This window comes from Sparus aurata, chromosome 22, assembly GCF_900880675.1.
Source record: "Sparus aurata chromosome 22, fSpaAur1.1, whole genome shotgun sequence".
Taxonomy (NCBI): domain Eukaryota; kingdom Metazoa; phylum Chordata; class Actinopteri; order Spariformes; family Sparidae; genus Sparus; species Sparus aurata.
This window is the reverse complement of record NC_044208.1, coordinates 19,886,032-19,903,873: the sequence shown is the minus strand read 5'-3', so window position 1 is coordinate 19,903,873 and position 17,842 is coordinate 19,886,032. Positions and strand designations below refer to the sequence as shown.

The 17,842-nt window shown below is 42.8% G+C and overlaps 1 protein-coding gene across 9 annotated transcripts in view; it reads left to right on the top strand.

Annotated features, from left to right (window-relative positions):
- The window catches only part of nhsl1b (NHS-like 1b), a 106,928-nt gene that overhangs the window by 51,415 nt on the left and 37,671 nt on the right, over positions 1 to 17,842 (top strand). Inside the window, exon 1 of one of the 9 annotated variants that reach the window (XM_030405402.1) lies at positions 4,233 to 4,461. The exons of 7 other annotated variants lie outside the window; for them this stretch is intronic. In XM_030405402.1, the coding sequence (XP_030261262.1) occupies positions 4,446 to 4,461 (16 nt within the window). In that variant the 5' untranslated portion in view covers positions 4,233 to 4,445. Of the gene's footprint in view, positions 1 to 4,232; positions 4,462 to 12,339; positions 12,631 to 17,842 lie in introns of those variants that run through there. One more of the 9 variants, XM_030405394.1, reaches the window with a different exon arrangement.

Here is a 17,842-nt window from a genome sequence, read left to right as displayed (position 1 = left end):
ACCTGATCAGTCTCCTCAATCAACCCTATGGATCCTCCCACGTGGCTTTTATGTCTGAATCAATTCACGGGCGGGCATGATTGCTGTTTTGGAAGGCACCTCAGCCCTCCTGAGCCTGAATCCCTGTCTGGCCTGTTTGGTAGCTAAGGATGTGGGCTTTACATGATTACTTTACTGCTTCTTACAGTGTATGCTGTTTACGTGCTGTGTACAGCAAGTCGCCACATGAAATGAACTTGGTGACTCACTGAGATTTCTGTTATTGGCAAGTAGGAGTGTACCATGTTAACATGCAAAACTGGGAGATTGAAGGATTTAGTAGAATGTTCTGATGTGTTTTTATTCATCCACAATATGTTACTGTGAATTTCTGCCTTTTTTTTTTATTTATTGGACATTCATTTAGAAATTTAGGCCAACGACATATTGACCTAAATATTTACCATACCTTGGCACTCCAGTGTTGTGGCTGTTAGGACCAGAATAGGGTCTCACATTATACATTTTCCAATAATGAGCTGTTTATGAATGTTTTGAAATCCTTGTGTGTGTGTGTGTGTGTGTGTGAGGTGTATAGTGAAATCTAAAGAGGATTCAGAGGAGACCGAACACTTGTGTAACGCTCTTTTTTTTTTTTTGAGGGGTTTTGGACTAACATTTCCAAACGCACACACACACTCGGCGACATGCTCTCATCATCATTATGTAGTCCATGTGTAAATCCAGATTAGCAGATGATAATTCGCTGTAGGGGGGTGATGTGATGTATAAACCAGCAAGGCCTCATTAAATGACAGACATGGAAATCTGGTGATGTGGCCCACAGCCCAGGGCGCAAACACACGCCTACTGCATTCAGATATATACAGTTACTACGTGCAAGAACGGTAAATTAAACTGTTTCTAATTACCTTTTTCTCTTTCTATCTCTTCCATGTGCTGACACTGGTGTGGTAATGATCAGGTAAGTCAAGCTCTCTGATCCACATAACCTGCTTTTTATGTCCCTATCAGCTGATCCCAGATCAGACCTACTGTACGCCCGCCACACATCTCAGTCGAGTTTTAGCCTGCATTAAAATGGCATTACCTCGTATTTCCCCACCAAAATCCAAATCTCTGACGTGCACCACCCACCTTGTTTTGTGTCATACTACATGTATCCTATTACCTTTGTATTATGGGATCTAATCCGTGAATGACTCAATGATAAAAAGCGAAGGTAGAGGATGATTTTAGTCTGTGAGGGGATAGAGGTCCAGAGGGCTTATGTTGATACCATGTACTGATGCTGTCCCAACACAATCCAGAGGTGAGAGATTATAATCCTCGCACACAGGAGCTGTGCTGACATCATTTGAAGTGAGATGATCTTTTTCAGTCCCTCAATACTGTTCAATCTGGTCAGATTTTATCCAGTTCCATGTTCCTTTCCATCGCGTGTCTAGCTGTCCGTGTCTGCAAGTGTTGTGTTTGCTACAACAGGATTAGTTCTTATCTGCGTGTGTTGTTGCGTTTTATCTTCTGACGCAGGGTTTCACGGCTGATAGAAACAACATGTCATGTTCGTGCTGTACTGGACAGGAAGATGCGCAGGACAAGCGGTTACCGACTGACGTGTAAGATAAGATGTTATCTATAATGGAGCCTTTGACACGTTTCAGCCCTCATGATAGTCTTTTATTCGTAGACAAAGACTGTGTTTTGGGGAGCGACAACAGTGGTCAGTTGGAATGTCTCTGAATACAGTCTTTATGTGCCGTAGTTACAGTACACCTGCCATTTAAGCAGGAGACCGCGTTGCCACGCAGTCCAATGTCAACAGACATCCTCCTTTCAAGTTTTATGGAAATCTGCTCAGTAGTTTTGTGTAATCCTGCTGACAAACCAACCAACAAACTTACAAACTGACACAGGATAAAGTACAGCCCCCATCTACGATTGTTGTGTGAATATTTGGAATCACATGGTTCGTATGTCCTGATTAGATTGATTAATTTCGCTGTGACCATTGCACTTTGTCATTTATCAATACTGGGCTGCTGAATACTTTAAATTTTCCACCTCGGCTTGGAGTTTTTTTGGGTGATATTTCAACTTTTATTTCCAGTGTTTTGTTTCATCACTTGGCCCATATACTGTAATCTAACAACACCTACATTTTCCTCAGTGAAGACATTGATACTCAACAGTTCAGCACCTGCCCTGGCCTCATGTGGAAGGGGGGCCAACATGACGTGATTGTTTGAAAATAGAAAAGAAATTCCACCTCTCTGCTTTTATGATTTCAGCTTTGTAAGAGCAGTGGTCAGGCAAACCTCAAGTGTTTCTTCAGAGTAGAAAGTTTTATGGTGAAGGTTAAAGTGAAAGCCATTTTTGGGAAAAGCAACATCCAATTAAGGTGGAGGTCTGATGAAGTCAGGTTTTATTGTCTGGTTAGGTGGCTCTATTCAGGGATTTGCGTGTCTTTAACTGCTGATTATTTCCAGAGTTGTGTTTTCATGGCATTTTTCATTTTATACACTCTTGCGGAGGGGCTCGCTTACACCATCGCACACACTAGCGCTCACACACGCCAATCAGGCCTTAATTGGTGACATCTGGTCGGGGCAGACGTGTCATAGCCTGCGAGCTGCTATGTGGTGGGATTAACATGTTCGTAACACACACACACACACACACACACACATACACGCAACACACTGTAGTATGTTTCAGTGACTAATTATGGCTGGCTGTCATATGTTATTAAAACCTAAAGGATTATAACCTAATGTGTAGAGTAGTTCGAATGCCCCCGTAAGCTTTTATGATGCTTTAGGATGACATATTTTGCAGTAATAGCTGTGAGTAGAGCAATTGCTATAATTACTGTGACTATTATTGTTATTATTACAATAATAGCTTAATCCTGCTATTCAGCATGTTGCTTTTGTTATGCCTGGTATCTGCATTACATGATAAACATTTGCTTCAGAATAGAGGCACAAACAACATTCATTATCATTGTATGAATTAAAATGTATAAATTAGTCAATTCATCTCATATTTCGAAATGTAAAAATGGTCAGCTTTGACCAGCACAGAACATAATGCAGTGTAATGAGGCTCGAGTGGTTCTTTGACTTGAAGCCTCAGCAGCCCTTTAAGCAGTAACCAGCAGTGAAGAGAAAGCCATTACGGAACCTCATTGGAAATCAATGGCATTTTGCATTCAGCTATGTAGTCAGGAGTGAGCCAAACTTTCAGTTGACACATTCACACTCTGTTGTCACTTCGCTCAGATTTTGTCACCTCACAGCTCCCATTAAAGGAAGATTACGCTCCAGTGCTAATTGTGTATTGATTTGTCATGGGACATTATTTGATGAGGGTGTTTATTTCCTGACTTTTCGAGTGATCTCTTCCCTGTTTCGGTTAGATTTTTGTTCTCTGTCTCTTATAAATGACCTTTTTTGTTGATATAGTGATACTGTAAGGGCACTAAAGGGCAGTTTAGGTGATCTATGGTAAGAATTGTTACTGTTTTACCCCTTGAACAAGACAGGAGTAGCTGCAAAACCCCCTATAGGCAAATTATATTTTGACGTGATATTGTTTCCACAGTTGGTGATTGAGTCAGTGTTTCTGACGCCCATCTGTGTGATGCTGCTGGTGATTCAGAGCAACCACGGTTGAGGGTTGGGGATACATCGAGCTCGTAGCTGCTCCTGATAACAAACAGTTGAATTGTGGGGATTAAAGCGATTATATTTGATCAGCGCACAATGGATCGGCCTCAAGCCGGGGCCCCCTGCCTCCCTCTGAACTGCTGACTGCCCAGATTCTCTACAATCACAATCCTCGACGAGGCTCACGCTCTGTGTGCGTAATTTTGTTTTGATTTTTCGCCTGCCTTAATAAGAGCATTGACCTTCTTTCTATTAATTTAACTACTGCATGCTTGTGTTTTATCTTTCACATGTGCATTAAGGACATTTATCATGGGATGACAGCAGCTTCAAGAGTTTTATATTGCAATGGGCTTCTGCCTCTTAACACTGATGGGGCGGAGTGATGAGGGGGTGATTGTCAGCGTGGTGGAGAGACATTCAGAGATGCACAGAGAGAGCGAGGGGGGAAGCAGAGTGTCGGGGGGTCGCAGAGCAGTTTCCTGCAGTGTGGAAGCTGGCTGGCTGCCACTCAGAGCGTGTGTGTGAGGGGGGAGAGAGAGAGAGAGAGGGAGGGAGATGGCTAGAGAGGTAACGGGAGAGAGGAGTGTGTGTGTCGGGATCCGTGCGTCTGTGTGTGAACACTTCGACCGAGCACTGTAGAGGAAAAAGGGAGAGGGGGAGAGAGGAAAGGAGGGTGAGAAAGAGGAAGATTGAGAAGGTCTGAAGAGGAAGAGCAGAGAAAGAGACCGGCGTTCGTTTCTCGTGGATAAATGGGGAAATAAGTGAGGAGCCATGTTCTGTCTGAAAGGTAAGTGTGTGTGTGTGTTTGCATCACGCCGGTGCGAGTGTGGGACTTTTTCCTCCAGACTTTCTGAGACAAAGAAAAGTTGAACTCCATCTCCCTCCCATGTGTGTGGAAAGTAATCTCTGTCCCAGCAGCTTCCACCGCACAATATCCTTCCTCATGTGTTTTTCTTTAGTGAAGGGAACCCTCCTGTTTCTCTCTTTAATCATTTCTTTTTTTTTTTGTCTGACTCGTTCAGGTTCGCTGACTTTAATCCTACCTCTCCTTTTTTTTTCTTCTTCTTTCTATCTGTTTGCTTTTTGATCACTGTGGCTTCCTGGTTCTCTCTGATTCATGTTTGACTTCAGTCGAAACAAAAAGAGGCACTATTGAAATGAGCTTATTTTAGCTGTATGATACGTGTGTGTTTGTGTGTCTGAGCGTGTGCTGGACACAGTAACAGCTGGCAGGGCAGCAGTTGCTGGGCTGCTGTCCTGCAGAGCTGGGCCATGTGTTGGCGGTAACCGGACTGACCAGTTAAAGTGAGATAAGGGGGGAACTGGTTTCCTCTTTAATAGGCAGCCTCATTTTGCATTTTGTCACTTCTCACACACTCACACGGTCATCTCTCGTCTGTATAACAGTATACTTGATGCTCAGTGTATGACTGTGTACGACTCATCCAAACAGTGACTTCACCGTCAGCCATGTATCAGTGATGAAGTCATGAAGTTGTCCGGGCCAGACATGATGTGTGAAACAAAGGTTTTTGCTTCCACAGCTTTTTAGTCTCTTTTATCAAAACGTGTACGCTGATGCACAGTTGTTAAGAACATCATGATGGTGTTTGCGTCTTTATCTATCATGGATCTGAATTTGAAGCCACAGCTTTCTGTGCAAACTTACTCCCTTCTCTGATTTTTCCATATCATGAATTTTAAAGAACATTAGTATGATAATTCAGTGTTCGCACCAAAGTTTTGAAGGATAACAACCTCAACTTTTGCCTAGTTTAGTAAACGGTCAGCCTAAGTTGTACTGTAAAGAACAAGCGCTTTAAATGCAGAAAACAACAGAAGATTTGGAAAGCATATGACTCTCTAAGCTGAAAAATATGCAGGAACTCCCAGATGAAATAATACATGGAACAAAATGGTGCTCAGCTGCGTCTCACTAAATGATCCAAACTTCTCTTATCTCAGTAATGAGGAATCATTCCTCTCGTGAACTTCTGAATTCTCTCTTTCTGTAGCCTGTAGATTTATGGCTTCCAGAACGGCGGTATTATAAACTGAACGCTGCAACTTTTTCGTGTTAATACCCCGGTTCATCAGCTGTACGCTGTGATTTATGTTGTCAGTTAAACAGTTTCTGCGCTGTGCGACGCTGGTCAGATTTGATGGAGAGAAACAGATGTGGAAGTTGTGTTGGGGAGAGAGAGAGAGAGAGAGAGAGAGAGAGAGAGAGAGAGAGAGAGAGAGAGAAAAAACAGTTTTGTTAGATGAAGTAATTGACAAAATTGCCTGGTTTTAATTTGAACATTTGACTCTGTGTGACCAAGCAGGCAATTGTATGGTAGCAGGATAGAATTTGTTCATAAGAGTTATGATGTTTTTATGTTAAAAAGTTGCCATACATTCATACACGCTGCAGTTGAAGAAAAAACACCACTACCAGTTTATGTTTCCAGCCTCAATTCATTTCAAACTGACCCAAATACTGTGCATTACATTAAACGCTGTGATCCGACCAGTAGATTACTCTACATTGGTTGCCAGTAACAAAATGCCTGCTTATGTTATGATTTAAACTGGCCCTCTGTTGCCAACTGTGGGGCAGATGTGACACATATTCAAGCCCGTGTTCCTCCACATCCAGCTGTGGCTCACACCCCCTCCTCTCCCGCGGTAAAGCCTTGCATTTTCAGTGTAAGCCCTTTGCTTGCCGGCCAGACCGCTTGGTGTGGCTTTTGGTATGTTACATAAGTCATTTCTGCACTTGAGCTCCACTCCGGTAGAGTTTGTTAAGGATACATTAGATGGGACTCAGTAGGGATTAGTCTGGAGTGATTTTGGAAAAACTCGTTCTCACTCAAATTGGAGGTTTCCTGCAGCGCGAGGTGTATGGAAATGCCACATTTCTGTTCATGTTAGTGGAGTTTAAGCCCTGTCAATCTAACATATTGCAGAGAACTCATTCCACCTCCTTGTTGTGAGGTCAGTTAAGGTCTGCTCAGCCCATGTCCAATCTGGAACAACATGTCTTTGGCTGAGTTAAACTTGCTTCAGCGCTCCCTCGTTTGGTTTTCAGTCGCTTGGATGTGTGAGCATTATAGCGGATTCAGATGTTTTGGTTGTGGACGGCAGTTAAGGGGGAAGTGCAGATGTGTCGATCCTGGCAGACACAGATGCTACGTTAATGAAGTATGCACTTGGACTGTATTGAGTATTCCAGTTCAAATAAGTGCAGTCTAATTAAAGGATAATTTCACCCAAATATGAATCTTTGCTGTGTGCAAACTCTGCTGCAGAGAGCATTATTACCAGTCAACAGACAACAGTTTCATAACAACTAGAAATAAATTATGGTGATTTATGGCTGGTGATATAATCTAACTCTGGTGATGTCTGAGAGGCTGTTACCTTAATGTCCAATAGACAATATCTATAATTCCAGCCTGATTTGTTGAAATGTATCTGTGTGTTTATGCTGCTGAGAGAGTTACTGGTCATATAGAGATGTTTGCCAGCATCTGTGTAACTGACCTGCACGTGTGTGCGAATTAAATTCTGGGAATGTGTGTGTGTGGTTGTGTGTGTTTGTGTGAGAGAGTTCCACACACTCTTGAGAAGACAGCAGGAGCCCTGTGTGTTTTTTCCTCCGGGCCAGCCATGTTAGTTTCGGCCTTCAGGGCAGTGACCCACATAGCTTTATGTCCACGCTTAAATTTAACCTCAACTCCTTCATGGCATTTCACTCAGGATTCTCACCAACTATATGGTACCTACACTGATAGAACAGCTCCATTATGGACAAAATTGATGTGTGGTTCTGATCTGAGGTATTAATCTGAAACATTTATCTATAATTAACGCAGAAACATGACATTATTGCCCGGTTTCACTTTATTTTGACTTCTTGAAAACTTCCATTTAGTTTTAATTTTATTGGATAGGGACAGGTGAAGAGGCAGGCAGGATGTGGGGGACCCTATGTGACTCAATAAGGCAATAACTTTTCCTTTTATTGAAAAAGAAAATCCAAACCAGAGATACCAATGGATTTTCAGGAATCTCAAAGTATAAATAAATATACATGTATACAAGTAAACAAAGTTGTTGACAGCCTTTATTTTAGCAACCCTATTTTAAAGTTCATCCCTCGTTAACCCGGATGGTCCTTCAATAACCAAAACACCTGTGCCGTGTGTCTAGAAAGACCGTGACCCCTTGACCCGGTGCTGAACCTCTACCATCCCTCTGGCCTTGTGGGTAGCGGTGTTGATGGATTTTCTCACACTCGTTGTGGCAGGCTGCTTATCTCCAGTGGAGGGGAAGAGGGGAACGAGGAAGACAGGAGAGAGGTGTTGAAATGTAGACAGCAGAATACTTTTCAGTCACTTCAAACGATGGTGAAAGGCTTGACAAGAAGGTCACCTACTGGATCGACGAAATCAAACTTAAATCACAGTCAAACACCACGACATGGCTGGATATTAGAACCTGCTTTGCCTGAAAGGTCATTCAAACCTACGGTTATCAATACTTTTATTCATATTGAGATATTAGTATTCTTGCGCATGCTCCAATCTACATCTTGATCTAAGCAGACGAGTCCTATTTGTTCAGTCAATGGTATGTAACTGTTTGTGTTATAGTTGTGAGCTGAGAGCAGTTCAGATTTATCACTTTAGTGCTTACTTTATATACTGTAGGTCTTCAGTCTAAATAATTGCCTTTCATCTGTTTATGCTATGATTTAAGTAATTAACTGTAGCTGATCAGTAACTAATCTCCATGCAAAAGTAGTTGTTCATGTCCTGAGTTCATAATCCGTATCTGTTGAAACATTTTTACAAGAGCTGAACAATTAATTGAAATATTATCAAAATCACAATAGCGCAATATTCAAATTGTAGGAGCCGCAATTTTTGGGGGGATAAAGATAAAATGTGTCACAACCAACCACTGTGAATGAGAGAGATTAGAGATGTCCTGACCTACAAATCAGTGCATGCAGATGTAAGGAAACATGCTTGTTTGGTGCAGAGCCAAGCAAAAGTTGTTACTAAATCACGATTCATGAAGCACAATAACCAACCTTTTTTCTGCTCTAAATTTTGTTAAACTTGTTAATTATCCTGAGACTTTAAGAGGAAACTCAGAATGACCACTGTAAGCAAGTCTTCCAGAGGAGGAGGAGATTTCTGGTCTTGATAGGTAAACAATAGATGGTGATTTTCCAGTTGCCTGTGAATGAACTCTGTCAGGACTCCAGTGAACCTTTTGTCTTCTCAACAGAGTTTACAAAACAATGGCCTCGTGAAAAGTGTAGAAATTAAGAAAAAGATGCTGGAGTCAGTAAGTAGGACTTTCTGTATTTTTTATAAGAGTATCTGAGGAGACGAGTGTCGAGCTGTGATGTTTCCAGGGACAGTGCTGGAAAAGTTTTGTTGTAGGAGAAGTTTGAAAAGACAATGGCCGACTCCCTGCGGATGAGTGGATGACTTCCCCAGACAGAGGACTAACTCAGCGTGCAGGTGCTCCTCTCGCTCCATTCAGACCTACGTGTATCCATGGTTACCATTGTCCCGTCCCCAAAGCCTTCCGTTTTGGCTTCCCCCGCTCCCAAACACACACACACACACACACACACACACACACACACACACACACACACACACACACACACACACACACACACACACACACACCAGTCTTTGTGCACGTGGGAGTATTCACAGGCACACTGGAGAGTTTATATGCATGTACAAACACTTGCATTGATACATACACAACATGCACTGTCCCGACTTGGACACAGCATGGATGTTGCATTGTTTAAGAATGGTGGTGCACACACACACACACACACACATACACACACACACACACACACACACACACACACACATACACACACCTCCTTACTAGTAATAATCCTCATTCATGGGCAGTGGGCTGTGAGAGTCTGACCATGCATGCTGGGTCTGGGCAAGACCTGAACATTCACCACCAACTAAGTCACACAACATCCGTTATGTATGTGTGTACATTCACACATGACTGTCCCAACGACAAACATACATGTTCCTGCTTGTTAAATGTCTATATGTCTGTTTGTCACTGTAAACACCCCCTGTTGCGATGTTGTTATTGTGTCTGCATGACTATACACCCCTGATGTTGTTCTCTGTGTGAACTGTATGACAAACCGTGTCTATGCGTTTATGGATTTAGGGCAACAATAGTGTTAAAGTGCAAATTAGGCCACAGTCAGAATCTTTTGGCTTGCCCAGTGGGGCTACGTGTCCACACACTGTTTTATATGTGGGTGTGTGTGCTGTGGTTTATCCATTATGTCCCGTGTGTGTGCAGTGGTTGTGGTTTTGTAATCAGCTTGTGTGTTGGCTGTCTCACAGCGCTGTGGAAATGATAACCATCAGTAATGGCTGTTTTAGCCTCTGGCTATCTGCTGAGGCTTTGGCAGAATAACAACCGCACTCATACACACACAAACATGCACACAGTCACTCCCTGTTACCCCAAAGTTTAAATCGGTTTATGAGTGTATGAGGGCTGCAGCTAGTGATTATTGTCATTCTTGATTAATCTTCAGTCAATTAGATATTTAGAAATATGAAATAAAATCCATCCCGTTTCCCAGAGTTAAGGTGACGTCTTGAAATGCCTAGCTTTGTCCGATTAATCAAAATCCATATGTGTACAGATACAAAAAGAAGAAAAAAAAACTGTGCAAGTCACATCCAAGGCATTCTGTTGACGAAAGGGTTTATTTATATGGCTATTTCTTACTGAAATTCTTAATAACACTGAGATGTTAACAGTGAGCTTCTTCAGGTTCTTGGGTTGCTATTCAGGTCCATTTTTAGCATGCATTCTCCATTCTTCATTTTTTGATTATGATGATTATGATGATTATTTGATATCAAAATAGTTGCATAATAATTTTCTGCTGATTAACTAACTGTTTCAGCTCTAAAGTGCGCTTGAGCTGTAAATAGAATCATCACTTTTGTATAGTGCAATTATTTGCCACCACCAGAGGGAGACATTTGCCTCAATATTCTCATGTAGTTCTTGCCCACTTCAATTTTTTCTCTTTTCTTTTTGTTCTTGTTTTTATTCATTTCGATGTCTGTATTTTCAGTTAATGGGCCACCACCTGTAGTATTCAGTCTCCAGTTTTATCCTACCCCCCACTGGTCGCCATCCTATTAATCTATCTTGGCATATCAATAAGCTTAGCGTGCCTCACAGTCTAGCTGATTAAGGATCACACACACACATACACACCCTCACCTGGCACCTGATGTTTTTTACCACTACCCTCACCCTGTTTTTAATCTCTGTGTGTCTACGTTTGATGCTTATCTTTTTATCTGGTGTCAGTCTGTGCCTCAGACTGTGCTCCTCTTTTCAACTGCAATTACATTCATCAAAGCTTTGAAACTAGAGTAAGTTTTGTCCGACTCTGAGAATTTCATCTGGGTCTCTGTACTTGTACAGTCAGCTGAGGGTAAGCCTGAGGAAGCTGATTGATATTTGCCCCACATTCAGCTTTCTTCACGCTGGACTGCGTCATCCGAGGAGTTAACCATCTGACACACAGCACGCCAATGTCCTCTTGAACTTCCACACATTTGAGCACTGGAGGTGATGTAGTTAATTATCTACAGCCTGGTGTCCATCTGTGTTGTGTCTTTCTGTCACAAACGGAGGCTCGGACTGGAGGATGGATAATCTGGGTTTACAGATTAGAAAAGCAGCGTTTGAGGAGCAGAGGAAAGACTAGAGGGAGGAGGAGCTGAGAGGAGAGGAGAGGCCGTGTGGATGCCACGGAGCAATGATGATCTTGAAAAGGTGGCGAAAGAGGGAAGAGGATGCTCCGAAACACGACAAACTTGCCTGAACACTCTGTTTGAGGCCCTTTTTTGGTAGCCTCCTCTATTTACCAATTGCAGCGGTCACCATCTTTCACCATGAGCTTGTTTCTTTACTTTTTGTGGATCTTCTTTCACACAATTTGTGGTGATGCTTCGGGGTCTTAGCAAAGGAAACCATGCTTTAACCACAGGTATTTCCAACAAGGCACTACCCTTTGTTTTTCAAGACTTATTTTTTGCTTCTTTGGAGTATTTTTGAAAGTTCTTGTGGTCATTTTTTGGGGTCAGAATTTCTGTGTTTGCGAGCTCGCCAGAAATTCAACTGATAATCACCCAGGGTTTTTAATAACATTTCGCTGCAATAGATATGTGAAATATTTGTTTTGGAGTTAAATCTTGTAATCTGAATTTGTGCACAGCCTCCCTTTGTCAGGCAAATCAATGCAAGTCAATAGGACCCCCTGAGAGAGGGAGAGGAAGGACAAAAACAGCAGGAGGAGAGAGAGGAGGAGACAGAGGGGGGATTGGGTCCCCTGTGGGTTGCAAAAACCTCCAAACCTCGGTCCTATCTTCCCAGAAAGAGAGGGGGAGGCCTATTCAGAGTTTGGGAGCAAAGGGGGGAGGTCTCCCAAACACAGCCCTCCATCCCACCACCTCAAGTGCTTGTCCAAGGAGAGAGGGTCGCGCAAGAAGGAGGTGGAGTTGGGGGCTTTGGTTGTGGATAGAGCAGGGGAGGGTGGGTGTCGGGGGGTTTAGGTCTTAGCCTGGGATGATCACATACGTGCACTGCCTCTCCTCGGAGCCGGTGGTCAGCTGCTGGCACAGGGCCTGCTATGAGGACCCCCCTGGTGAGAAGCGAACTGTGTGCTCCTTCCAGCCCGCCAAGAAGATGGGGAACAGCCTCCAGCACCAGGCCTTCCCCAGCCCTAGACCGGAGGGCTGCCTTCGCAAACGTCTGCTTTCAGTGTCAAAGGTCCATCAGAGGCCGGACTCTCTCTGGACACCCAAACCGCTGCTTGGACCAGACACCAAAGGCTCACAGGGGAAAGTCTTACAGGATGGCAAAGGTACAGACTAGAGAGCAGAGCATATTCACTGTCATGGAGTTTGTTAGCTGAAGTTCTGGAGTTGGAACAACTGTCAGAGATTTTAAGTATTATCTAGTTGTGTCTCTGTAATCTGTAATCTGTAATCTCTGTAATTTTTTCTCTGTAGCTCGGTCCCTTCTCATTTTAACTACAAGACAGTATGATAGAGGTTCTTGCCTTCAACTTTAAAGCTGGACTACGTAGGTAGCAGTCTCTGTGAGCCTCTTACTAAGGCTTAACAGACTTTATATGACACATTGCTGTTTTGCTACAGTAGTGATGGTGGTGTTTGTGTCGGCTTGGAAACAGGCTCCTGCTTCAAAGAGAACTTAAGACACCTGAACTGTTTGCGGGATTTAATTATACGCTGTATGTCACAGTGCCAGAGAGTCACGACACATGGGGTGGAAGCTTTTCCCAAGCTGGGCTTTGTCTCTTCTTATTAGGTGATTTCCATCCTCTTGTAACTGAGTCCCGTCTGTCTTTGTGCGTGCAAATGTGCTTCCTTGCATGTGTGTGATATGCTGGGTGTCCCGTGCAGAATCAATGAAAAATTGTGGCTCTTTGACCTCGGAGACCTTTGGCCTTTGGTATGGTGGGGTCCATCAGGCTGGATGACCCTCACAGAAAGGCTTTAGTGAATACTGTCATTAAAGCCTGAATACGTGACCTACTGTATAGCTCATTAGTTATTGTCTGTGACATATGTGTTGCCTCATGTTTGTGGGGGGATTAATGGTGGGAATCTCTTGAGACCCCCTGAACCGATTCTATTTTTGATTCGAAGGGCTACAATGTGAATATAAAGGAATTATTGCTGTATTTTGGTGAATTAAAGTGTATGATTTGTAGAAATGATTTAACAATTCTTTTAATGTAATTACTTGCTTATTTTAAAACAGAGCATTTTTGTAATAATCCGTAGATATAATAAATTTACTTCCATTATCTGTGTTCTCAAAATATTTAGTTTAGTAAGACACAACTTGCATACGATGGCACAAATGGGTCTTTTTCTCCCTTCAACTTCATAGTACACAAAATGCTCCCACACGCTAACTTGCTAGCCAGGGATTGCTAGTCAGATATTATCCAGCTGTGTTTGCTCACGCTCAGGCATCTTTGCCAAAGCTCTTGAGGTGACACGCCTAGAACATAAACATGACCCACATGTGTATGTCCATTACATGTCACTGTCCAGTTGGTTTAGCCATAAGGAACATGTAGCCGGTCTTACAAAATCATTACCTGCGATCATTATATAAAGAACTGGGTTTCAGATTTAGAATTATTGTTTGTCTGCATCGAGAACCTTTTTTTCTCCTCCACCCCAGGAAGGTATCTTTCAGTTCTGGTTTATTATATGCATATTTAATTACTTCCCTACTGTGCTCAGACGTGTGCTTGAGCATGCATTTATTCACTAGTGCACTCATTAGGTGGATGGCTGTGTGTGCATATTTGTCCTAATGAGTGGAAGCCCATGATGCATGCTTGAATTCCAACCATGCTTCCCAGTCTTCTGGGACAGTAGGACGTCATGACTCCCCTGGATGGCCACCCCTGGGAACAAGACACAATAGCTAGCAGCTGGAGGTGATGGGCCGGGCCTGCAGGGAGGTGTAACAGAGATGATAATATCGGGGTGATGGTGATGGAGCTGACTGGGTTACGGAGGTGACCCACTTTCACCTCTGCAACTACATAAAGGAGCCATCAGGGAGATGTGAGAGGGTGATAAAGGATCTGTCGCGTGATCATTCTTTAGTTGTGGGAATACTTAGGGATATGATATTACACTTTAGAATTGGTTATGTCTCGTGATTAACCAAAATTCATTTGGCACACAACACAGGGTATTAAAGAAGTTAACCGGAAAATCAGAGCTAATGGAGCTACTTTTTCTTTGCTTAAAACTTTTCTAACTAGTTTTCTGTTTTTGTTGTTAGTTATTTAGTCGATCTAACCACCTATGATAACTACTTCATAATGTCTGTCTGCCTCTACGGTTTGCCAAAATGGAATCCCTCATTCCTGTGCGTTTGCCGTAACAATATGCTGCCAGACGAGTGCGGCCCGTCCTCACGCCTGCTTTGGCTAACACGTCTTGACAGCTCAAGATGTCGCCACCATGGGTACAGTATTGTCTGGGCTCTGTAGGTTGAATCAACCTCCCAGTCACTCTGTGTTCATGCACCGCTGAACAGACGACCCTCAAACACGCTCAAATTGGAGTTTGGCTAATTCGTCCTTTGTGTTTCAGTTATCCTGTGTGCATGCCTCATGTTTTTCCACTTTTCTCTTCCTTGCTCTTTGTATCTGTACATGAATCATTATTTTCTGAAAGCAGAATGGCAATGCTTACATGTTTCTTTTGGTTGGCTTCTCCCTCTACCCTCCTTGTACTTTATATCAGTGTAGTGGGGGAGCAGGTGTTGCACCGGATCCCCCATAATCCCTCAGTGGGAAGGCAGGTTCAGTTATCGACCAATCAGCGACAACAGCTCCCAAGGGAAGTGCACCTGAGGGAGGCCAGTCTTGTAGAGTAACTAGATGAGGCCAAATGAAATGGATTGGCTGCATTTATAGGGGGAAGCACTCCTGAAAATCAGTTAGGGTAATATAATTGTGGCTGTGGGACTCAGGAGGTCTTCGGTCTTGGTTTCAGCTCTTTGTCATTGTCTCCCCTTCAGTGTTTCGTTCACATAAACGACAATTCCCGTCTTTTCAAGGCAATAAAACACCGGGAAGTGGTTGAAGGTAAACTTTCCTGCATTAAAAATGTATGCAGTCACGATACTGTAGGCTGGATGTTGGATTAAAGGGTCCATGTGGTAAGAGAGGAGAAAAAAGAGCCCCTATGTATCTCTTCCCTACACTAATCCTCAGAAGGTTTTGAAACAGGAGACAGAAGAAGAAACAAGCTTAAGGTTGCCCCAGTTTTTCCTCTCTTTATTCCTTGTCTCGCCTCTCTTAAACCAGTCGAGCTACTCTAAAGAAGTATCGGAATCTAGTCTTGCTAATCGGCTGTCAACAAAAACTAATGAGTCAGTTTTCTCATTCTGCAAACACAAAAAAAACAGCAGCTTTTTTTTTTCTAAATCTCAGAGATTTTAAGGGATTAAGGTGAAACCACCATTCATACCAATACAGTGAGATTTGCCGGTTGCCAATTCAGGGCTTACTGCTACACTCATGCACACTCAAAACATAGACAAGTGAAGACAAATACACCCTTAGTCCTGATTGTGCATGAAACCCCCCCTATTAGCAGGTTTGAGGTGACAGAACAATGGAGTAGAGAGCACGGCACACAGCTTAATGAGATGGAGAAAAGAAGGGGATTTCTCTCTCTCTCTTTCTCTCTCTCTCTCACACACACACACACACACACACACACACACACACTTTCGGGAATTGGGGGGTCACTGGGGTTGCTTAGGGCTGTTGAACTGTAAAATGGGTTAAGGCTCCGTTTCTCTTCAAAGCTGCTCTGTCTGCCCTGAACTCCCGCTCTTCCTCTCCCTCTCCCTCTCCCTCTCCCTCCCGTTCATTGATTAAGTCTTGAACCTTGTTTTTCGTCTGTGTGTGTGAATGAGTGCGTGTCTGCTCGTTTTTTCGTTTCCATTCATCCGTTCTGAATTTAGAAGCCACAGCGGTCCAGTCTACATCTTCTCCGGTCTACATCTTCTTAGACATTTATTTAGTTAGGAGATAAAGGAGGTAATCAGTGGGTAATGGCTCACTGTGTGTCTAACAGATGGAGACCTCTCAGCTTATTAAAGGCCTAATAGGCAATGGCTGGCTGGTGATTGGCTAAACAGGTGCTCTTCCATCATGTGTGACCAGTGGCTAATGAAGTCATCACTGACAAATATTGGGCGGTAATTGAGTTTTGGGGAGTTCTGTCTGTGCGGGTGCATGTCGGTGACGTTAAGTTAATTTGTCCATAGATCCTTGGTGCTTTTTCTTTCATTTTTTAATCTTTGCTTCTTGGTGGAGTCAGCTTTAATCCACGCAGGGCAGCGTTATCTATGATTTAATCTTTTTGTCAAAGAAATGTCAGAAAATATTGAAAAGTGCTCATTGTAATTTCCCAGACCTCAAGGTGAAATTGCCAGTTCAATAACAACATGTTAAGAGTTTAATGTCCTCAAAGCAACTAGAGACTTACACTCTCAAGGGAGTTGGTTTTGTCTTTCAGTGTGCGTGTGGCGCTTGCTTGAAAAATTGTTGTGATAGATAATCTGGCCAGATTGATAGCGTTGGTCTGAGCTCAGATTGCTTTTAATTTGGGAAACTGGAGGAGGAGGGAGGAGAAAAGACGAGTCAGAGAGAACAGAGTTTACTTAAGGGGGGATCAGGTGTGAGGAGCCGAATGCGTACAATTGAGTTTTACTTAATGGGTTAATTATCACATCAGGACATAACAGGCAGATAATCAATTGAATCAACAGATACATTTATCCATATATTGACCCAATGTGTCAAACACAGAGAGGTTTGAAACAGCAGAGGATTGGCTGGTTACAAAACTGAATGATTAACTGATGGATTAATCAGTGATTTCTGATTCTGTTTCTCTACTCCTCAATGACAGTAAGTTGATTATCTTTGGGTTGTGGACAAAACAAGACATTGTAGGACATCATCTTGGGCTTTAGGAAGCACTGATCATATTTTTTTCATAATTTCCTGGCATTTAATAGAACAAAGTACCATTCAGTTATGCAAGAAAATAATCAACAGAAAGATTTGCAATGAAAATATGTGTTGGTTGCAGCCCTCATTTTCCTGTTGTTTTCCTCCGAGGTAGATTTTAAATTTTTTCTTGCATATTTCTTTCTTCACTCACTTAGTGACCTCTTTTATGCTCGGTGTGTGGTTGTACCCCTGCTGCATACTGCTTGTTGACAAAGGGAGCCTCCTGGAGGTTGGGTCAGTGCATTGCACCAAATGACACCCAGACTCTGGACTAACAAGATGAAGATAGATGATACGACATGCAAGATCTTTATCTAGTGTGTCTCTAGTGTCTCTCTTTCTTCTTTTATGGTTCCTGGTTGCTGCTTTTTGCCTGACTCAGGTTTCTTAGAGTGCAGATAGTTTAACTGCACATTGGCATGTGACACCTGATGAGTGGCACATGATGAAAGATCATAACTGACACTGCTGAGTTCAAATTAGAACA